Here is a 25,466-nt window from a genome sequence, read left to right on the forward strand (position 1 = left end):
CTGTGTTCCTTAGACTTTAGGAAACATGCTCGTAGTAATCTACAATGAAACTTAGAAGTTAAAACGATGAGGTCTTCCGATTTTATTACCAAATAGAGCTACAGACTGAAAACATTGAAACTAATCGTCTCGGTTCATACTATAACAGCGATTTGATTTCAGTAAAGACCTTGGCAATTATTTGGTGGATTGAATCGTCTTCTGTACTGGAAGAAATAGTGAGAAGTGATAAAAAATACAAAATAGAAGTAATGCTGTGATAAAACACTAGAAGAAATATTTAAAACATTTTTCAATAAATAAGAAAACGAATTTATTGATAATTCATGTGAGTGAATTAAATTCTGTCAAATATTTCCATGAGAATTGATACTGTTTCAATGGCTTCTTAATTTCTTTCAATGGGACTCATATCAGGACTATTTGATGGCCACGGTAATGGTTTTGTCAAAACTATTGATGATACTTATTATGATGGATTTCATGTTAAATTTGATTATTTATTATTAACATTGAGCTAAATTTCAGTGTTCCAATTCTCCAACAAACCCCATAGTTACTAATTCAAGCCCAAAAATTTACTGAAATCTCAAATTTTGTAGTCCAATACATCCAACATTACAAGATTTGAAATTTTTTTCGTCTATGAAGATAATTCGACCCCAAATTACGATATTCAAGTGCAAACACAACTCTGGATTGTTTGCACTCATTTGAAAGTAATGATTCACCATCACCTGCATAGTTTTTCAAACCCCAAGCTTCAATTGGTCTACATGTCATAGGACGGATCCTACATATGCCTATGCAAAGGATGATCTTAAAAAATGAATCTATGTAACATCTTGTGCGTTATTTGAAATTTTTCTTCCACCAGACCCAAAAAAAAAACGCAAGGTCCCTTCTTGGACTCATCGCTTCTTTACTCTGGCTCAGATTAAGAACTAGATTAGTTGCTAGTCTCCTGATAGATCAGCCATCATCCAATTTGGTAACGGGGCTTTCTTAATTCCAGTTAGGAAGCAATAAGTATACGTTTACTTCAATAGTACCGATATTAATTATTGAATTATCTGTCAGTGACATTAGATAAGAAAATTGATTTATGAAGAATAGGTTTCTGTTTGATAGGAGTGCACTACGAAGCGCGCGCCCCCTGTACTTCTCGGGATACGAATAAAAAAATTGAAATAACTGGTTTTTAAAACATTTGCTAGAAAAATCGCGCGTTTCTTAAATACCTTAATATCCAGTTATACTTTGAAGAATTATTGTTATGATTAATTAAATATTTAGGTGAATTCATGGGAATAATGACAAGCAGAAATGTCACTCGAATGTTTGTCAACACGTTATCGTGGAAGTAGCACGAATCGAGAATCTGATTTTGAAACTAAACTTTTTGAAGGCGCGTGAATAATGTATGAAGTTTTCTGCTCTACCGTAGTTCGAAATCATTTTGTGTGATAGTAACTTCAAGATACGTCATTCATTTACCCGGAATTAATGTTGTAACTTCGAATTAGGATAAATTATGATTTAATTCGTCATTTCCGAGTCGAGGCCTCTTGGGCGCGTCGACTACTGCGGATGAATTTTAATTTGATCTCGAAGAATAACTTAATAAGGTACTCTTGTTATTGGAGGATGGTTAAAACTTTACAGAACAAAGGAATATCATGTTTACTCAACGTTCGTATTCAAGGGGAATTTTTATTAGAGCTGGAGACTCTGAAAATAGACCCAAAGAAGTTTCACCACTTGAAATTTTACGGAAATATTTAGAGAAATAACCAAACGTTTTTTATCAATATTAGTATATTAAAATTGATGAAAATCAATGTACTTGAATGAAAGATATGTCACACCTTTTATATTGTTGTAATGGCCAGCTGAGTTAACTGAGAAGTGATGTTATAGAAAGATCCACTGACCAGGAGGAGCTCAGAAATTTAGATCTAGAACGTACTAATAATTTTTGAAATACTATTATTTGTTATACTATTATTTATTTTGTTTATTATCTTGTCCTCTAAGCCAAAAAAATCTTTGCTGGCCTCAATACAAAACAAAAATAAGTAAAGTGGAAAAGAAACCAGATGAATTAAAACTGGAGTGAAGTTTTGACACCATTTTTAACAAGTTTTACAGTGGCAGTCAAAGGCAGTACTTGTAGGGAATTAATTCAAATTATATTTTACTTTGGTTTTAATGAAATAACCCCAAACTTGTCTTTTCTACTTATGACGATATTTAAATGTCATTCTTTAACTCATACCGCACTTCGAAGTCATGTCAAATATATTACGAAGTTATTACTACTTGTCCATTTCCAAATAATTGGATTTGCAATTGGTTATGACCTATTCAGTCCAATATCAAAGAAGAATGTCCGACATTGTTTGATTTCAAATTTCATAATGGTAGTAAAGCAACAGTTGTGACCAAAAGCATTTTTATCCAAGTGAGTCGGACGTTGTAAATGCCAAAGACGATTCTCAAACTCAAAATCCAGTAATTTTGATCGATAAAGAGAATCAATACAATTAGATAACGATATGCTAAGGGCATAAGTTGGAGAAAATCCGTGTCAGGCAATCGAAGATCCTCAACCAACGTTTGGACGAATATTCACATTTGCAGAGGTATTTGGATGAATCTGTCTGAAGAGAACAAAGTCAACCGATCCATCATATGCAACTTATTGTTCTAGTAGCAACTTACAAAACCATTTTTTGAACATTTAATCACTAAAGACTGAAAATTGTTTCTCTATGATGATCCAAAATTGAAAATGAAACATCTTGATGTACTGTAAAATACGAGGAATTGCTCGAGTTGAGAACTGTTAAAGTAGAATAAGTGGATCGAATGAATTAATAAAAAATTGAAAAATATCATGCAATATTCAGGAAGAAAGATTTCATTGCTGTGAAAGATGAAATATGGAAAAATTCATGTATTAGATTGAGGAGATCTTAATTCCGACCGCTACAACATTTTCTTGGTGGCAAATAATTTGTGGATTCGAATAGTATTTAAAATACGAGGATATTCGTGCGAAAACAGTTTGATTTTATTCATTTGGCTTTGAAAATTTACATGGTAAAACTTGATAAATAAACGATTTTACTCTCCCGCTTTCGGGAACTTTTCGATCACACCTCATATTTATTCGATACCCATAGCTAGTCAAATATTTCACATGTTATGAACAACAAATGAATTCTAGACTGAATCAATCAATTGTGAAACCAGGCAACAAATCTTTTTGTGTATATACATCTGAAAGTTTCTCTCTAATGGCTCAAGTAAGAAAATGGGTAGTAAATACCCTTGAGGATCAAAGTTTTAATAACAAACAAAACTAAGTTTTGGTTGCTACGACGTGCAGAATGTCGACGTCTTGGAAATACACTTTTAGCGGTTTTGCTCGTATATTCGAATTGTATATATTTGAAACTACTTGCTGTTGAATTGTACAGTTTCTGCACACAATTTCAAAATCAAATTCACGAGAAAATTTGATCATCAATATCTACATTAATACAGAGCGTCTACCAATCTAACTCTAAAATTTATACGAATAAGAGTGAAAGATATAAAAAATGTTTTCATCGAAATTATAACAACGAGTTGAAATCCGGTGAAAGATAAGTTTTAATTCCCTCGTAAGAAAACAGCGAGTAAATTATATCGGAACTCCAGTATCTTCATACTTTTTATTATGCCGAAATTTTTCTAGTTTTATGTGACGCCAACAACGAGATACGTCATTCATTTTCGGAAAATTAATTTTGTGACTGGAGTAGAAATAGCTTCAGGATCATTTATCATTTCCGGAGAGTTTCCTTTCCAATTTCGTCTGTATTCTCATTTCGGTGTGTTCAAGTTTTTCAATATAAATATACATTTCGGTTTTGGTTTATTATTCTATCATTTGTTTGTGTTACGGTAACATCTGGACGAGAAGTTTATTGAGATTATTCTCTCACAAAAACGAACAAAGCCTTATTCATATTTTCTAATCAAACTAAAAACCATTAATTCTATTTTTAGTTCTATGAATATTAAAAAAGAAAGAAACCGATAATTTAGAAAGGAATTAACAGAATATTGTATTTGTACGAAGGCTCCTACTCAAAGTACGAGAAAGGCGAATACAAAGAAATATTTATTGTTTCTAAAAATTTTAGGTTGAGATCAATACACTCCTGCGTGCGTTTGAAGCTTTTTTTCCATTCCCATTTAGGTACCTACCTCCAAAACACACAATTGACCTCGCAATTTATTTTTGATCTGTGGGAATAAGAAAAAATTGAGGGTCGATCAAAGACTGTATGGTGATCAATTTGATTCAAAAAGCTCGCATTGTCGTGGTGGAGAATGATTCGTCTTCAGCGATTGGTTTCCCTGATTTTTTCCAACACTTCTGGTAAAAAAACGCTGTAATATCATTCAGAATTAACTAATTGCGTCCAAGTTTGCGAACAAAGTTTGTTAACCGCAGTATTTTGATACAATCTTGACGATATCAGTTTGTTTTATGACACAACATCTGATTTTGCGTGATCTTCACGGACTTCTTCATCCTGTAGGGAAGTGCGATCACGATTGAATTTGTGAAACCATAGAAACACTTTGGTTCGAGATGGTGGTTCAAAAGTTGTAGCGAGTCGATTAACACACGTCGAAGTCATAGAAAATGTTCAAACCACTCAAATAGCACTCCATCAAAAATGTCAAAATGTATGATGGTAATGCTATAATATAAAAATTGAGTATCAGCCCTCGTATCTAAAACTCAGCAACTGGAACAAAAAATTGTAATATCTATATTTAAAAAGAGTAATTTAAAACCTGAAAACCCTTATTTTATCAGCAGTTTCTATGAAGAATACCTCCTCATTAAATTTAATCTGTCCATTATCAACTAAACACCAAATTTTCCACAAAAACTTGTGGAGGTATGAGGAGGAAACAAAATTAGGGAATATTTCAACGTATAATGATCTCGACAGCTTGTTTTAGAATGGATGAGAGTTATTAACGGTTCTCGTCAACACAAGCGGAGATTTGAGAATATTTCCGCCCCCAATACAGAAAAATTTCAGTGGAAAAAAGAAAAATTAAATTGTGTCAGCATCGAAGCACCGGTCTTCTACAGCTTGAAAATAGGTAATTCAAGTTTTGACGAAAAAAGAAAATATGTCGGTTGTTTCATTAGATATGTTGGGCATTCATTACAAACCTTGACGCATCCTTAGTTATGATATTTTTTTCATTGTTTCCGATATAAATTATTCATCATTACGTGAGAAACACTTGATTCGGAAATGATCATTCGAACTACTATTTTTGAGTGAATGTCTACTGCATCTATGGTTAAAAAATAATGAGGAAGTAGTCATTTGAACTACTATTTTTGAATAAATGTCTTCAAGTTATTATTAAAAGGGATTTAATAAGAAATTGTCCATTTGAACTACTGTTAGATTTAATTACAGTTTTAACGGATCAAGAAGCATTATGATAGACAAGAAATAAATAAATTAGGTTGCATTCCGGGTCATTTTGAGAAACATTTGTTTCGAAAATGATCATTTGAACTACTATTTTTGAATAAATGTCTTAAAGTATTATTAAAAGGGATTTAATAAGAAATTGTCCATTTGAACTACTGTTAGATTTAATTACAGTTTTAACGGATCAAGAAGCATTATGATAGACAAGAAATAAATAAATTAGGTTGCATTCCGGGTCATTTTGAGAAACATTTGTTTCGGAAATGATCATTTGAACTACTATTTTTGAATAAATGTCTTAAAGTATTATTAAAAGGGATTTAATAAGAAATTGTCCATTTGAACTACTGTTAGATTTAATTACAGTTTTAACGGATCAAGAAGCATTATGATAGACAAGAAATAAATAAATTAGGTTGCATTCCGGGTCATTTTGAGAAACATTTGTTTCGAAAATGATCATTTGAACTACTATTTTTGAATAAATGTCTTAAAGTATTATTAAAAGGGATTTAATAAGAAATTGTCCATTTGAACTACTGTTAGATTTAATTACAGTTTTAACGGATCAAGAAGCATTATGATAGACAAGAAATAAATAAATTAGGTTGCATTCCGGGTCATTTTGAGAAACATTTGTTTCGGAAATGATCATTTGAACTACTATTTTTGAATAAATGTCTTAAAGTATTATTAAAAGGGATTTAATAAGAAATTGTCCATTTGAACTACTGTTAGATTTAATTACAGTTTTAACGGATCAAGAAGCACTACGGAAAATGACAAGGGATAATTGAAACTGTTTATGTTTCAAGACATCTTGAATCTAATGATTTAAAATAGAATTAATCGAATCGATTCTATATAAAAATAAAATAGATGTTTATACCTGAGCCTGTTGGCTGGTACCGTGAAGTTTCAACCAATTTCATCCCGATACAAGCTTTAAGAACGTAACTTTTATCTTCAACCATTATTAAAGCCACCAAAGTATCAATAACACCGTGGTTAACGATAATATAATTACAAGATTTACCATCAAACGAAGACAAATATAAATATAAACGTTCCAAAGTATAAATCAACAACATGACATCGTGTTAAGTTAAAAAGGAACAAACGTTCGTATAAACTAGTTTCTGTAAAGATTTTTGCATCACTTCTTCGTTCTTTTCGTGTTGACTCAATTCATTTAAAACTTCCAAAGAAGATATGCAAGCGGCTCTTCAAACCGTCCGTAACGATTTTCAACAATTTCAGCATATCCGTACCGAGATTCTTCAGAACGTTCCAACGAAACAACTATTCCTCACTAATACCGGTACATTTTCCTCGATGAAATTGAGGTTCCTCAATATGGTGGCGATTTGTAATACCCTTTGGTCTTACCCAAATTCCTTTTTAAACAAAGCAGTTCACTATCTTCGGGATTCAGTTTTAATTTGTATCACATGTTTCTTCGACGATATCACAATCTACACTGTCTGTTGTTTCTTTTTGTTGATCTTTCTGGTAACCCGTACTTTCTTCCTTCTATTCACGGTAGCTTTTATCTTTTTCATATATTTCAATCATCTCAGTTGATTTTCTTCCATATTCTGCTCTGCAGATTTTGTATTCAATATTTGTCTGTATATTTCGTTTCTTATGTCAATGTTTCTAACGATTCTCAATTCCTTTATTTGTATCTTTTTCATATCAAATCGGAGACGTTTTTTTTTGTATGGGTATCATATTTTTCAATTGTTCGAGATACTAATTTGGGGTTTTTCCTTCCTAACTTTATAATTCTACATCTAAGCTACGCTACTGGAATCTGAAACCTTTCAAATACTTTCTCAACTACCATTTCCACGTTTTTTTTTTTTCATTTTTTATAATCTTCTATTGTTTTCAATATTCCCTGCCGAGGTTTAGTAAAAACGATCTCCATTTATTTATTCCGTCTCGAGGCTACAACGAAAAAGCCTTATCCTTGCGATTTAATCGGTAATTTTTTATACGGGAACCGTTCAAAAATGTATTGGAGTCATGATATTGAAATGGAATCCAATAAAACCCATTGAATAACCTACACTATTTATTTGTGATCTAAACTAGCGAAAAACCAGTTCTGATTCAATATTAGCATGTGCAGAATATTTTGGATATTATTCTATGGAAGGCTATTGCTTAGGTTACCATGGGTATTTATCCGTGCAACACTTCCAAGAGGAGTAGAAATTATATACGAAGATTTCCAGTCTACTTTTCAAGTATTTCATCTATAAAACTTGTATGGGACTGTTAGTTTGATATTAGGTATTAGTTGCTAAATATCTTATTAGAAAATCGTCGAAATCTAATAATCAATTTTTCGTTTTTTATCTACGGTCGGATTTTTTCAAATTTTAATCGTTGACTTGCTATTAGAGTTATATGAAGAAGAAGATTAAGTTGATTGATGGAGAAATTAAATTAAAATGTAAAATTAATTCCATTGGATACAGAATTTGAACTAAATTCATATTTAGTTCGTTCTTAATGACAAAGGAAACGATGCCGAAAGTTTTCTCATTATACAAAACGGTACAATACTCAAAGTGTAATTTCGAACAGACTAACCGTTCTTTTAAAATAATGTTCAGCAATTTGTTTCATTAATGACCGTTATTTGTGGTGAAAAATTTCCGAATAATCTCCTACATGCATTACCTACCGAAAAACCAAACCCGCACGACGTTAAAAATGAGTCAATACGATTGATTGTTAACTTGGTCATGGAATCTTATTGGAATAAATTATCTCATTCTGTAGATATTTCTTCCCAAACAATAACTTTATTACTACAAAAATTGAATAAGAAAATGAGAGTAAAATGAAGCGCATCCCAAAACGTTCTGCGTGCTTATAAAATTAATGAATAATTCAAATACCCATAATCCAAACCGCTTGTTTCACTCGGTTGAACAAGTTGAAGAGTTTTATGGCTAAACGAGAAAACGGAACTTGATTAGACAGACTCTCAATGGAAGTTTCTCCAATCAGGATCCGAGATTTTGGTGAATATGAGTAAATAATTACTTAATTTTGAATAGTTATATAAAAATATTAAGATGTTCCTTGAAAAAACAGATTCAGATTCAGATAAAACCAATTTTATCAACTAATCATTTGAATAATGAAAAAGATATTGAAAGTAGTGATACATTGTCTAACAATTTTGTTATAATAAAGTGCTTTTTCAACTTCAGTGATGTCATATTCAAATTCTTTTCCAAATATTGACATGATATTATAATTCCATCAAGTTTCTTTGAGTATTCAGTTTCTACTATGGTCAATATTAGTCCGTGATTCCCAAAGTGATCCAGGAGTACACGGGAAACTTGACGGGGGCTTAAATTGGCCTTGAAGGCGGAAAATGAAGAACTAAAATGTCGGCTTGACTTCTTTTATCAATATAGGCAGATAATAATTTAAGAAGCTTCTGTTGCATATTCCATATTTAGTACAACGCGTCGAGCTGGAATTTGAGTGATAGATTGCAACAATCGCCTTAATTTGTGATTAATTTTTTTAACAAAATAAGAAGCATTGCATTATTTGCACATTTGCACGATGATAATAATGAAGACTTCCAACCAAAGCTGTTGACTCAGTTTTAGAGTTAGAGATCCTGATTTAAAACATCACCTCATCAATTTCAAAACAGAAATCACGTGTTTGATAGATTTGTTCAAAAAACGCGAATTTTCGATGTTTCCAAACTTGTCGCAGGTAGAATGTCTTGATAAAGATATTCAGACTTATCTTCAACATCTGATCGGCTTGCATGATGATCTCAAATACAAAGTTTGGTCAACAACGCAAGTTGAATGAGATATTTTCCTTTTTGCTATCGACAAACGTATCAACTGGAAAATAATTGATGTGGAAACAAAAATGGTTTGACCCATTCAAATTGATTGGTAAATTGTTTTGTTATTTCCAAATCCAAGTTTTTTTATGTAAAAAGCAACCATAAGAGAAGTTCTAATGGTGCCTGTCGTGTGGACACGCCTGTTGATTGTAGTATTCGATAGCTAGTTCTACAAAGAAGTTTTGGACTCCTGCAGGCCAGCTCGGTGTTCATGAGCCTGTCGAATAGGTCTTACACTAGGTGGACCGCTAGGAAGAGCTGTCTGGTCAAGTCTAGATCGTCTATAAGTTCAATCCCATAGCCTTTTAGACTATTCACCAGGAAATCACTCGTGAAACATTGTTTATAGAAGAAAATCAGAGGTTTCCATGAATTGAGAAGTCAATTACCATGCGAACTCACAAGACAACGTTAAGGACATTGTATGCCGTTACTTTACATTCTTATTACTTCTTATAAATTCACTATTCACTTAATACATTTGAAAATTCTTATTTCTCATCTGATTAAAACATCAGTTTTTCCAATTTCCAAATAAATTATATTAGAAAGTCAAAATCACTTACGTAGTATTAAAACTTACTACGAAGTTTCACTTGAACTAAATTCCATCATCTATTCTCTGTTGTATTTATGTTTAAACTCACATTATGTTAAGTTGAAGTGGAAAGCGTTTAGTTGTGGATATACAGGACAACTAGCGAACTTCATCCCTTAATATCTACATAAGTTTGTAATTCGGCAAATGGTGTTGTGCAATTGCAGGTGCACCTAAAGGAGATTGTTGATAATACGGGAAATTCGAGTTACTGGGATCTAGAATGTTGCGAATTTAGATTAGAACGGGATTCGCGTGACGTTCAAGGATAACACAAAGTCAAGAACAACTTTAAATAATTTATATAGGGTTACCTGAAAGACCCGGAAAGGAATTACGATATTCAAATAAGATGTTACGTAGTTTCTTAGACTAGAATGTATTTCCAAGGAATGATTAATGTATTTTTGTAAAAATAAATAGAATAAATAAAAAACAAAAAGCTAAATTGATATGAATATATGAAAAAAACCGAAAAGATTGTTGAGAAAAAGAACGAATAAAGTGATAGATAAAAGAAAAAACTTCAGAAGAAAACAGAGGAATTGAAAGCAGTAAAATGAATGAGTTTATAAGAAGGATGATAATTTTTATGTTGTACCTGAAAAGATGAAACAAAATGAGGAGTAAAACACTTTAAAGTTTCAAAATCTCTGTAATAATTTTGGAGAAAAGTAATAAAACATAAAGCATCGCTAAATTGGGTAAACAGCTGATTCGGCGTGAATATATAATAAAAATGGAGACAAATAAATTAAGCGATGAAAATCTACGAAAGAACTTGAGTAGTAAACCAAAAAAACAGTTGAATTGATATGAATATATCATGAAAATGAAGAAAGATAGATTGATGCGGAAGGAAGAACAAAAAATGAACGAAGAGCCAAAAAAGAACTTTACAGAAAATATAAACAACAGAACAGTTGTAGCAAGAGACAAGAATATTCATCTAACACCTGAGGAGGCGAAATAAAATGAAGAAAACGACACAGAGTTGAAAAATATCAGATGCATGACAGGACAGATGGATTGAGAAAAGAAGAAGGAAATGAGAAGGGACATTTGAAGCTATTAAGAAAGATAAAATTAGAATGAGAATTAACGGTTTTGTTGCAATTTAAAAATATTGAAATGACTTCTTCCCAAAGTTGTTTAGAACAATTAAAAATGTAGATTTGATAGCTTTTTAGTGATTCTTGGATTTCTTTACTAGAAAATTACGGTTACCAATCGAAAACTTTCAATTTAATGGATATTTGGACGAAATTACTGACCTGAATTGGGTTCATTGTCGCTGTTAGGTCGAGCTGATGGTGCCCCATCCCTCGCTTCGATTTCCAATGCGTATGCTCCTTGTTTTTCCCTATCGAACACTATTTTCGTAAAAACTTCACCGGTTTCTTTGTTGATTTCGAAAAAGTCTTTGCCTTCGTTACGCGGCGAATCTACTATATAATAGTACACCTGGAAAGATAAAAAATTGATTTGGTGATGTCTTTCCGGGAAAACATTCGGTGAAAACAGGAAAATAATATAATTACTCACTTGATTATTGGGGAACGTTCCGTCCTTATCGATCGCGTTTACTTGTGTAACTTTCGTACCAATCGGTTCACCTTCTAGAACAGTTTCTTGTTCTCGTTCAGTAAACAAAGGTATTTCATCGTTCACGTCTTCCAGTTGGATGTAGACAGTAGCTTCAGAGGCCAATTGCTGAGCGCCGTTATTCTATTCCAATAGAAAAAAATTGTTAAATAAATAGTTCCTTTCAAAATTTACATCTTATATGAATTAATAAATATAATTTAAACAACGAATTTACCCTAGAGATACATTTTCTTTTTAATTCTCATCCAATTCGAGTAGAACCAATTATTTTGATACTCACCTCAACACGTATGGTTAAATTATACTCTTTAATGGTTTCGTAATCCAAAGGGTGATTAACTTTGATGTCTGCCCAAGTGAAACCGTTATCGGGTCGTTGTTGCAGATAAAACGTGTGAAACTTGTTGGTTTGCGCTGTAGAACCCGGCATTAGTCGATAAAACACTGTCGGATTATTTTCTATTCCGGAGCTAATGGAAAAAATGGTTAATACAATTTGCGAAATGCGAAATTTTATATATACACGCTATCCCAAAAATATCTATGTAACGTGTATGGCGTTCAAAAAGCAAAAATATATGGCTTACAAAAATATATATCAGCCACATGCAAAATTTTGAATGGAGTCGTGACAATACGGAAAAATAATTGTAACTAATTTGGTTAGTTTATATTTCGTTGGGAAATATATATTTTGAGGTTAAGTAAATTCAAATTTGAATCTTTTTAGCTTATCGTGGTAAGTAGTTATAAGTACTTGAAACACGTTCCAAATTTGAACAAGTACTAGTATGAATTGGGGTCTGAATTAATTAAAAATGAATGTTTTCATTTTTTTAACAATACCATGTCTCCTTTGCTGCGTCAGTTTCGAGTTGTGTGGTCACTATGTACTGAATTGACCTCACTTTGACATAGACGTCAAAAAAGAACATTCTGGTCATCTATCAAATTATCCCGATGACCACGAGCCTTAGAAGGAACTGTTTATATAAATCTTATCAATTTTAGATATTGATAAAACTACCAATCTCATTCTTGTACACTTTTTACTGAAATTGATTTGTTCTTATCCTTCAGAATGGCCTTCTATATGTAGTACAGTATATTGACATGAAGTAACAGATTCTAAGAAAACAGGAATAAATGAAAAAGTTTCATTATGAGAGAAACACCGATAGATACGTGAAGTAACTAGCCCAATAAAGAAATTTTGAATTTATTTATATTTCAATGTAATCTCTTTCCAGATCCATACCATCTTTAACCACCGAACCGATTTTTTCAATTCTGGGAACAGAAAATAATCCGAAGGGGCTGAATCTGGCGAAGAAAATGTTCAAGGTAGCAATTCACACGGATGTGTGAGCTGGTTCACTGTCTTGATGAAACAACATTTTCTTCGTAGGTAAATGAGGCCGTTTTTGCTTGATTTAATCGCTCAAAAGTTGCAAGAAGTTCGCATAATAATCGCTGTGGATAGTTTTTCCTTTTTCAAAATAGTCAATGGAAAAAACGGACGCCATGACCTTGCCTGCAGATGGAACGGTCTTTACCTTCTTTGGAGTCCATTGTTTTGATTATTCTTTTGTTTCGGGTTGTCAAACACTTAATAAAAACATCTTATGAAGCTGTTCTTGTTCCGTTGGGAGCAAACGCGGCACCCATCCTGCCCACAGCTTTCTCATGTCCACATTTTTAGTTAATACGTGATTTCTACAATGTCTGCTAGCTCGAACATTTTTATTCGATCATCAAGAACCACTTTGTGAAGTTTCTTCAACATTTCTGGAGTCGTACTTCGTACAGTGGTATTCTTCAAGCAAATACCGCCATCTCTAGGTCAGGCCAGAGTAATATATTAAAATAACTATGACTAAGCTTCATAAAATGGTACGATTGTCCTCCCTATTTCAATAAAAGGCTTCAGTACTTTGGAAGAGTTGTACAAATATATTGAAACATAGGACATCATCTGGGAGATGTAGATTCCTTTACAAAATATCTTGAAGAATGGTTGAATAGTCAAAACTACCCCCTAAAGAATCTACTATCTATAGTATACCATAGCAAAGCGAAAGAGTAGATTTTTTTTAGAAAAATTCATGTTTTTATGATACATCCTTCGGTTTGTATGCAAAATGATTGTGACTTGCAATATGGGTATGCTAATATCTTATCAAAAAATTGATGGTTTGTTCATTTTTCATACTGAAGACATGAAAATCATTGAGATGACGTTGCCTTAACCCTATTTTTCTTTAAAAAAAATAAAATGTTCAAGTATGTGGTATCAAGATCAAAAATTGTTGATACAATTCAAAAATTCATTGTCACGACCCAAAAAAATAATTATGGTACATGCAACCATCAAAAATTCTATACTAAGTGGACTCCAGACATCTGATTTTTCAAAATATGACTTGTAATATGATTTTTCGAATAAAAATTCTACGTCATGCAACAAAAAATCCGTGATGCCTGGAAATTATTTTTGAAAATGTTTCAATTCGCTGATTACTTTTGAAAAATTTCAATTATTATACAAAAAATCCTCTCAAAAATTTTTCATATAAATAACAGCAAAATTACAGTGAATTACAAGACAATATGATTTGTTTTTAATTTTGACAATAAATTATATTTTTCATATACTTTATAATTACTTGCCAATGTTTTTGTTAGTAAATTGCCGTTTTGAAAGAACTACCGCCATCTGTGCTGCAACACTAGAATTTTCCTGTGTACAAAAGATCAATACCGAATAGGCATCGACCCTTTTAGCAGAGACTTAAACCAAAAATTACAAAGCTACCGTAGTTCTTTGATAGATGGAGTTAGTAGATTCGATATTAGACCAAGTAAAAAAATGAGAGGTGAATTGGCTTGAGAACAAAAGTAAGAGGAGTGCTGAATGCTGTTAAAGATGTTGCATTGACCCTTAGCCCCAAGCTTCGTGAAGTTAATGCGTGTGGTGCAGACTTCAACAACATTCTGCACTTAAGGACATGGATAATAAGGTAGAAGTAGGTGGACATAAGGGCTTATAATTATTTTGTATACCAGTTTAATTTAACATAACGTGGTAGATTAATAAGATTAATGAATCGGCGATATATGTTATTGATATACAAAATATTTTTTAGAACTAACCCTTTGGGAGGTTTGTCTTAAGAATGGGATGACTACACACCCAGAAATAGCTACGAAACATGTTGAGAGCTTCATGATGATGACTGTCGTGTTGTTTTATTTGCAAATTCCTCCAAATTTAATGGACTATATTTTTTTAATTCCTGATGTGTTATTGAAAACATGATTTTGGAAAAAATTATGTATTTTAGGAAAAGTTTCGTGAGAATCAACCTAACCTAACTTTACCTCACTCAACTCAAGGAAAGCATCATTTTTGACAAGAAAAAATTTGAGAGGTAGCAGCTATCAGTTCAATCAAAAAAATAATTGACTGATTAAATATTTGGGTATGTCAAATTCTTACTTCTTATATATTACGTTTCTCTTCAAACGTTTTGAATATTCCTTTGCTCACGTATTTTGACACAGAAGTCCCTTCGGATTTATTTATTCTAACTTTCGAGTTTTCGAAGAAATTAATTTGTTATCGACCTCTCACTCCATTCCAAAAATTCAATAAAACCTCGAAATTGCTTCGAATTCTTTCTCTATCTATCCAGCAAAAGTAAATTTTATATTCGCTGTTCTACAGCTGTCAGGTTGGGAGTTTCTACAACAAACTACAGACTACAAACTCAACCTCAACTCTAACATCTGGGAATCCAGCTGGGGGCCGCAACCATCCCAAAATCTAAACAAGACTAAGTTGATTTTAATTGATAACTGCTTTTGTTCGTTGTAATCTTTCGGAGATTTTCATTATTTTTTCAATAATAATTTGTTGCTGCACCTTTTTTTATTGTTCTTAGCGATAAATATTAATTTGGATAATCGTGTCCGGGAATTGTTTTAGATTCTTTAATTTTTATTTTAATTTAATTCATAAGGTGTTTCCAGCTTTTCCGCCTTTTTAATTAATTTTTAAAGTCGTTGTTTAAAAAGCTGATGGCGTCCAATTTGATATTAATTGTTTACCCCATCTGAATACCAGTTTTTAAATACTTTATCTGAGGCCGAATACCACTTCCTGAGAAATTGTCTCCTGTCGGGGATTTAACGTTACAAGCTGTTAGATGAAGGTTAATATTAGAAGCTTTATGATGCCTTCTTTTGATTCGATACTTTTTATTTATTTAGATCTACTAATCGAATACACTGCCGAACATAAAACGTGTTACCTACTTGAGATTACTTTAGAAATTATTAGTTGTTTTGGGTTCTTTATTATTGTTTTGGTTGAACCGAAAAAATTCTCTAGTGAATATTTCTTTATTTGGTAGTGATATCAGTAAACGACGAGGCACCTAGTGGAGTAATAGTGAATAACTTCCTGGATAAGTTAACAGTAGAAAGGGGCATTATCATGAATAGAAAACTTCTCACATTTTTTAACGAAAAGTCTATACGAACTTCAAAACACAAACTTCTCCATGTTATAACTAATCCTTTACCGATTGGACGTAATTTGAGCATATCTCTAGCCTCGTCCACGCTACAATGTACAACATAATCGTAAAATAATGAAATCTCAACGTTCTATTGTCGAAATTAATTACTCTCGTGCAAAACAGAACCATACAATACGGTGTTCTATGGAAAACGGCTATACAGTAGTCGCCTGCTTACTGTCTACTCAATTATATTGATATTTCTCACTTATAGTAGAAAATCACGAAAACTGCAATGATTGTTTGCTTTTTCAAAGCACTAGAATTGCGGAAACGATAATATTCGCCCAACTGATCCTGATCCAGTTCTTCGAATGAGTGCACAAGTCTGAAATACCCGTTTATCGTTATACAGATTTACTGCAAAGATTCTCGCAGTTTTGCGCTTCCCCGATCATCTTCTGTAAGCTCCACATAGAATTTGTGGGCCCATCAGACCCCGATCATCTTCTGTAAGCACTACATAGGACAAATTAGACCCCGATCATCTTCTGTAAGCAACATTAGACACCGATCATCTTCTGTAAGCATCGCATAGGACAAATCAGACCCCGATCATCTTCTGTAAGCACCACATAGGACAAATCAGACCCCTATCATCTACTGTAAGCACTACATAGGACAAATCAGACCCCGATCATCTTCTGTAAGCACCACATAGGACAAATCAGACCCCTATCATCTACTGTAAGCACTACATAGAACAAATCAGACCCCGATCATCTTCTGTAAGCAACATTAGACACCGATCATCTTCTGTAAGCATCGCATAGGACAAATCAGACCCCGATCATCTTCTGTAAGCACCACATAGGACAAATCAGACCCCTATCATCTACTGTAAGCACTACATAGGACAAATCAGACCCCTATCATCTACTGTAAGCACTACATAGGACAAATCAGACCCCGATCATCTTCTGTAAGCAACATTAGACCCCGATCATCTTCTGTAAGCATCGCATAGGACAAATCAGACCCCGATCATCTTCTGTAAGCACCACATAGGACAAATCAGACCCCTATCATCTACTGTAAGCACTACATAGAACAAATCAGACCCCGATCATCTTCTGTAAGCACCACATAGGACACATTAGACCCCGATCATCTTCTGTAAGCACTACATAGGATAAAACAGACTCCGATCATCTTCTGTAAGCACTACATAGGACACATCAGACCCCGATCATCTTCTGTAAACAACATTAGACCCCGATCATCTTCTGTAAACAACATTAGACCCCGATCATCTTCTGTAAGCATCGCATAGGACAAATCAGACCCCGATCATCTTCTATAAACACCACATAGTATTTGTGGACACATCAGACATTGTATTGTACTAAATAAACAACTTCTGGTGGATCCATATCCACATGAACAAAAAATACGTTGATGATAGTTTTTAGGTGTTTGCGCGAAGGGCTTTTTTCGTTATACCTCATCGATTTAACAAAAACTACAATCGCGACAGAATAAAGGGTAAACAGAGGAAAAGATGCAAAAAAAAACGAAGTGAAAACAATTTATGTTCGGCAGTATAATTTTATGTAACATTCGTTTTTTAAAAGTTGGTGATGATTTGGAGGAATTTGTATGATTGTAAATATATGATAAAGAGGACACGTGCTGGCCCCAAATTGTTGGATAAAGCGTGCACAAACAGACGGGACGTGTGCCGCGCGGCCTCGTGCTGCCGCTCGGTCACCATGACATTGATTTCAATATTAATATTGGTAAGTTTATAGCAGAATAGGCTTGTTTAAATAACTGCCCTTACGTCAAATCCCAATAATTACTAGTTTTCGAAATCTTAATTATATTATTTCTCTACTTATTTTTGCTGGATATTTAAAAGACTGCGAAAAATTATTGATAAATATTGACAAAAAGAATCCTTCTAATTCACTTTTTGTTGTTATTCCAAGACTTAATTCCAGTCCTCAAGTTTTTATTAAATTGGATGGTTTCGGAAGAATTTACTTTCAATAATTTGTGATTATTATATTAAGGATCGGTGTGTAGATGATTATAGTCTTATGCTGGATTATTATCATGATTAGTATCTAATTAACGCTAATAAAATAAATGATGAAATTACGATAGATTCAACGTAAGATTAAATCACAGCTATTTCAACTAGCCTATCGAACGACGGTATTTTAAAGGCACAGACCTGGCCTTCACTGACACCACCTTAGCCCCAACAGGGAAGTTTTCCCTAATGTAGATGGGGCCGTAGACAGTGTGATCCCATACGGGAGGGTTGTTTGCGCGATCCACGACATCTATCTGGACTTCCACGGAACGGGACAGGGGAGGATAGCCTTTGTCTTGGGCAGTCGCCTCTAACTTGTAGGTCTCGCGCTATATAATGGCGCGAAAAACAGTAACAGCAGCATTACGATTTGAATAGGGATACAAAAATCAAAAAAGAATCTCGATAGTGATCGATGAGTCACAAAAAAAATACCAATATTTCAATTAATTACTTTAAAAATGTCAGTAATGTGTCTTTTTGGTTTATAATCTTATTTTTTTTGTTTTAATATTTGTTTTTGTCGAATATTCTCACATGTATTGGGAGTTTTTACAACTGCTTAGCCAAAACATAAGTAAAAGAAAAATAATAAATAATCGAGTGAACTTACTATGGAAAGATTAATTCAACTTGTTGATTATAACTAAAACGTATACAAGACTAAGTATAGCATGGTTCATTGATATATTTGAAGGTACTTCTTGGTAATCATCAAACCAAATCGAGATTGAAAAACTACGGATAAACTCGAATAATATGAACTATATATTGTTCAAGTAGTATCCGTTAAGAAAAAAGTATGGAAAAAACTGGATTTATGGTCTGGTAGTATGGACTTCCTAGCTCTCGACCGCCGTCCCGAGCTAATTCCCCCTCCGCGTAAATTATCCCCCCACCCGCGAGCCGCGGGACTGCGGTCAGCTATCGACGTACGACTTCTTCTTCTCGATACCAACCTTGCCTTGACAGAAGTCACTACTGTACCCACTGTGACATTTTCTCGGATGTGAATGGGGCCGTACGTAGGCTGATCCCATAGTGGAGGCTTATTGTTTCTGTCAACGACGTCTAATTCAATATCCACGTCCGCGTAGGATGGAGGGATGCCTCGATCGGAAGCGCGTACGCGCAGTCGGTACCTGTCTCGCTACATATAAAACACGGGCACGGTCAGCGGATGAGGAATATCAAATCGATTCACTTTATACAGAACCACAAAATTGTCTTATTTTACTCATATGAAAAACCAGTGATCAAAAATTCATCCATCGATTATTTCCATTACATATAAAATACTATATATGTACCTATAGATAACCTAACCTAACTGAGTAAACCGAGTTTACTAACTTCAGTCTCTGAAGACGATAACTTGGTTATCGAAACGCGCGACAAACAGTGTAATCGTGAGTTCTGGTATAGTGGTAGTGTATACACTGTATTCAGTATGAATATCACCAACGTTTTCAATATTAATAAAATGTTTTTCCAAATATATTTGGTAATCGATATGACAATGTAGAATCCATTACACCAAGACTCATAATTACACTGTCTGACGATCACTATAGTCTTCAAAACCGAAAAAATCATTATCTACAATAAGTTCCTTATCGATACCTTCCTCAGACAGTATAATTACGAATGCTGGTTTAGTGGTAAACAGTGTGTTCAATATGACACAACAACGGGGGTTAAAATTTTTTAGCGTGATGTTCAAGGAGAATAATATTCACAACGCTGACTATACTGAGCTAAATTCGCTGAAGTCAAAGATAAAAATCCTATCCTAGCTTTTAGGAATCACATATTATTCACAAACCACAAAAAACTAATGGAATAATCGTTGTCCATAGCTTCAAATCTGATATCTTCAACACACTGATGACAATATCGAAATCGTTCAAAATACAACCGAAGATGAGGATCAATTCCAACATTACGACAACTTGAGGAATGTCTGAAAAAACTGTAGTCATTTCCTTAAAGTCCAAATCGAGCAGAGGTTAATGCAAATTCTGAAGCATCAACAATCCGAAGTTGTGGTTCTATTGTCTAGATTTGAACAATGCGTAAAACTTAATCTTCCGTCAGGCGCATTTTGTTTTGGACTACCAAGTTTCTGTGTTTCACAAAAGAGAGCAAAGCCACCAGCTATATTCTCAACTGATTTCTTGGAGTTAGAGATGTTATTTACCTGGCTAAGATACTAAGGAGTGATAGACTGGTGATATGGACTCGATTTGATAATATTGACACCAAGAAAACTCAAGAAAAATGAGTCTACTACATTAATTTGTAGATAAAGTTTTCCCTGGTATGTGGATCGAAAAATTAGAAGCATTGGTTTACGAAGATGTTCCAAATAATAGTTAAACTATGGTCTGTGCCTTTTGTGGATTTATTTCGAAATTTTTGGAATTATCAACTCAATTAGTCGACCACTACGATGCTGGTCTTCGAAAAGGTCGTACGGTTTAAATTCTGTGTGGTAATTGAAGATAATAATGAAAGCAATGTAATAAAAATGGATATTGAGGAATCTTCCGGTCCTATAATGGATACCAGATAGCTATGAAACTGATTCAATGGTAACACAATACGTAATTTTTAAAAATCTGAAACATTTAGCTGTAAAGAAATTTTAGTTTGTTAATTCAAATTGTATAAACTTTTTTATACAATATTTTTCGATCCTTGCAGCCTCTATTTTGTTAACATAAATTTTTCGAAGGATAAAACAATGATCGAGACACGTTGCGGCTCTAAACGATTCGGATTAATGACGCTCTCCACCGTAATTTACAATTCATGGTTTGATTTACTTTGAAATGTATTTTTGATCACTTGTTTCAAAGATAAATTGACACGTTATGCTTATCATTAATAATTAGATTAGGAAATGTCTGTCAAAAATAAAATGTCAATCAAATTATAAAAGAAACTAATTTTATACAGTTTTGAACAATTTAACTGCAAAATGAATAATCAATTTGACGTTTCTTGTGATTTTGTGATTCGACATCAAGTGACTCGATGTGTCTTCCTATACCTTTCGGTCAGGTCAGGTACAAGGGACAAAAAACAGAACAGAATACATTTATCAACGAAACAGCGAATAAAATAAATTTGTAATAATTATAAAAACTCAATCACACAACAAAACAACTCAAGAGCAAAAAATTATTATTGTGGGAATATATTTTGACGAATGGTGTCTGACAAACCATAATGATGTCTACCAGACATGTGTGAAGGTCAGTTGAAATGTTTTTTCACACGTTTACTTTGATGATCAACTAGAATTAGAAATTAGGCCGAAATTTTCGAAATTACTCCTATATTAAGGGTAATTGTTACATAGTTTATAATTTTTTAATCATATAGAATAAGTTGGGCAAGTTTTTTAAACTTTATTCTGGACCTTTACACACTTGATCACCCATAGGTTCAGATCTGGAACTTATTTGGACAAATAAGATTTGGTTTTGATCTGAATTATATAATATCATTCAAGCCCTACCTTTTTGTTTCATTCTCTTCCAGTATGAATATTTGCATTCGTTTCACTGCTTATCATCCAAGATAAACAGGATTCTATAAACATATATTATTATATTCAATGTATTAACCTGGGGATTAATGAAAATCGCTGCTTCCAAGCTTGCTGCAACTTCTTAGTTGGTCAGTCATGAGTTAGATGCAGACAAGGTTTACCATTTCTAGGTTATGTAGAAAGATGACTTGTATTGATAAGATTATTTTTTTCTCTTGTAGCCTGGATCTTTTTTTGTGAATTTCACTAGTGTGGACATAACTAGATCTGGTGTCGAAGTACCAGATTTGTACCACGCTTTATTTCCTTGCTCTGATTTCGGATTAAGATGATAGACATCTAAAATTATAAATTTGCTCCAAAAGTTGTTTAGAAAATTCGCATGGATTGACTTCAAGACATAGCGGAAGGAACTGATTAAGTTTAGGCTTAAGAAAACATAATGCCATCTCTTATTGAACATCAAAACTTATTGAACAATTTATTAGCTCGAGAGATGGTTTGGCCAACCTCGCAGAAGGACAAAGAAGAAAAAATTCAAAGTATTTTGAGTGTGAGAACGATATGGAACAATTCAGGAGTCTGAATATTTTAGTACAATTATAAAGCTAGTTTTTGTGATGTTTGCATTATTAAATTTTTAAATCGGGAAACAATATAGTTCAACGATTATATTTTTCAACTGATTCTACCTTTACCTTTCTGTCTGTTCTCGAGAGATCATTATGTTTGAACTAGGGACACCAATATAAAGACTGTGTTTTGGTAAAAAATATACATGAAGGTCCATTCCTGAAAAAGACTACAATTGTTTTAAATAATACACAATTACAATGTTTGTATGTTAATTAAATTTATAAAACATGATATATATATATATATATATATATATATATATATATATATATATATATATATATATATATATATATATATATATATATATATATATATATACACTAAATTGTTATTATTGAAATAGTGATTTCATTTTTTCGATAAAACAAAACGAAAAGAGTGTTAAGCATGCCGAAGATGTTATTTAAAAAATCGACGATACTATAAAAGCCAAATTGAAAGCGTAAGTGGACAAAACTGACTTTTGAAATCCGATTTTTTAATAAAAGCTGCTAATTTATCTACAATATATACAGATAGTAAAAATTTTGCCAAAACACAGTCATATCATAATGAAACAGCATCTAAAGATATTGATCTCTACCATCTGGCTGTATACCTAACAGCTTACAGTCTACAGCTCCAACAGCATACCAATGGATCATAGAAAAACACTGAAACAGCTCTTATTCTAAAGATAAAATATTCTAAATATCTTTTACGTTTATTAGTTGAATAAAATTATAATTTTTTCATCATCATATTTATTTATGGAATATTTAACTCCTATTTTATTATGATATTTATGGTATTGTCCTTTTCTCAATTAATTTGAATCGACTATTTCCAAAATACAACTGTTGATGTTCATAACAACGCATTCTGTCATCCAATCAAAACTAAGTAAATTTCAATAATTGACGCAGTTGCAACGGCAATAAATTGCAATTCAGCGAATTGTGAAGTTAATTCAAACGAACACAACTCGAAATTAATTTAGAATTCAATTATTGTACATATTTTCAGTATTTCATTGAAAAATAATTAAGAAATTAATAAAATAGTTAATTAAGTGAGACAGTCAGTTTCTACACTGAAAAATCAAAAATGGTTACACGATACAATTCACCTTTTTATATCAAATTGAGATATTTGAATACCGTTCATCGATGGGAAAATTATGACTACGAAAAGGCACATATGTTTCAATCGTTTTTGAGAACCAACTGTTTAATAAAAAGTGATTTGAATTGTTATTACTTTCAAAAAATATTAAACTACACAAGTAATATAAATTTTTATGATCATTTTAACTTTACTCAGCTAATTTCCTTCAGAATCTATTTTGTTTGGAGGTAAGTTTCGATTTAGAATCTTTTCTCAATATGGCTTCAACTTTTTACTGTTTCAAAACTTGATGCTTATTAGTTTAAGAATGGAAAATTCTTTAATAAGTGGATAATGCATCAATTATTTCATATGAAAGACAATATGTAATTATTATTTCAAGTTTAAGTCGGGCAACGCTCTCGAAAAATCGTCCTAAATCCGGCAACGCTTATTTGTCTGGCAACGCCGTATAAAAATATTAAAAAGAAGAATGTTCGTGCTTCAGACAGTTGTGTTTGTGTCATTACAACACGCGATTGTCGAGTCGATACGTTTTCAAAATGAATAACCGATAGAAGTCCACGCTTCAAGTATCTGATTAAACCTGTTTGTGGTGTATCCATGCGGAAGGTCTTGTGGATCCGTACGGATCAAAGTTATGTGGGCAAATGGACAATAATCCAACAATCACAGACAATTCATTTCATGCAGGATGAAACTTCGTCGTACTACACGTTATGTGTGCTGAAGCTCATTTTGGGGAATTGATAGGCAGTCGAGGCGGTCCACACGACTGATTTATTCCTATGGAGCTTTGTCAAGGACCGCGTACCCTTTCCGACCTTCAAACTGCGATTAAAAAAGAAGTTGAAATTCGCAGACAGCTTGATATGCATTGATCAATGATGGGCATCAACTTGAACACTTACAGAAACCCTTTCTCGACACCCTTTTGTACTTTCTTTTAAAAAATTATAACAACAATGATAACATTTGTAAGAAACTAGTTTTGTTTTAAATAGTTTTATATAAAGAACTCAAGTCCTTTCCAAATAAAATAATCAAATAGAGAAATTAATAATTATTTCATTATTAGACGTTTCTTTCCATTTTTTTAGAAAAGGGCGGGTTTGGACGAATTTTTGTTGTTTAATCATATGGAAAATGTTTTATTTCACTTAAACAATTTTGAAAATCGTATAATGTAGAGTTTAAATACAAAAACGAACCATATGGTGATTATTCCAATTAAATATAGATCATTAAACTTCAAGTGTTTGGTTGATTGGGATAAGTGAATCCAAAACGACTCACAAGAGCTCTTGAAACATCAAAAATGTTATTAATTCCTTCCCGTTTCCACAGTTAGATATGGAAGTAGAATTTCTATAAAAAGCTGCATTGTCTTATAACTGAGATTTTTGTGTACTTTTGTTTAAATTTTTAAATTTACAATAAGAGGGTTTCAGTTCATTCTTTACCACTTATGGTATGGCTGAAGGATTACTGGCGATGATTTACTTACTGAATAACATCCCTGTGTATTCCATGGTTGGAGATTTTTTTTAACAAACAGAAAAAAGTGCATTAAATAAAAAGTAAATAATAAAAACGGAAATGCACTTGTCAGTTAAGCCCATTATCGATACCAATTACAAATATTTTCAAAGAAAGAAACTTTAGAATTAGAGATTAATCACGATGTTAAGGATAGATAAAAAATATGTTAGACGTTATTTAAAAAATAAATTTAATCTTGTTAATTACTAAAATGCATGCATCAATACAGGAATGATCCCGATATGCATTTTTTTTCAAATATTTTATATAAAATACAACAATAGACTAAGAACTTATAAGAATTTCAAATACTAGATTGGATAACGAAGTAATTGATATAAATATTAAAAATTTGAGGAGATA

The 25,466-nt window shown here is 32.7% G+C and overlaps 1 protein-coding gene across 6 annotated transcripts in view; it reads right to left on the reverse strand.

Annotated features, from left to right (window-relative positions):
- The window catches only part of LOC130903407 (neural-cadherin), a 444,749-nt gene that overhangs the window by 310,196 nt on the left and 109,087 nt on the right, over positions 1-25,466 (reverse strand). For 5 of the 6 annotated variants that reach the window (XM_057815490.1, XM_057815489.1, XM_057815486.1 and 2 more), the window contains exons 8-11: positions 18,395-18,585; positions 11,913-12,102; positions 11,570-11,752; positions 11,299-11,488 (exon numbers count right to left, since the gene is read on the reverse strand). In XM_057815490.1, the coding sequence (XP_057671473.1) occupies positions 11,299-11,488; positions 11,570-11,752; positions 11,913-12,102; positions 18,395-18,585 (754 nt within the window). Of the gene's footprint in view, positions 1-11,298; positions 11,489-11,569; positions 11,753-11,912; positions 12,103-18,394; positions 18,586-19,215; positions 19,407-25,466 lie in introns of all 6 variants that reach the window. The other variant, XM_057815487.1, reaches the window with a different exon arrangement.

The sequence above is a fragment of the Diorhabda carinulata genome, chromosome 2 (genome assembly GCF_026250575.1).
Source record: "Diorhabda carinulata isolate Delta chromosome 2, icDioCari1.1, whole genome shotgun sequence".
In the NCBI taxonomy this organism is placed as follows: Eukaryota; Metazoa; Arthropoda; class Insecta; order Coleoptera; family Chrysomelidae; genus Diorhabda; species Diorhabda carinulata.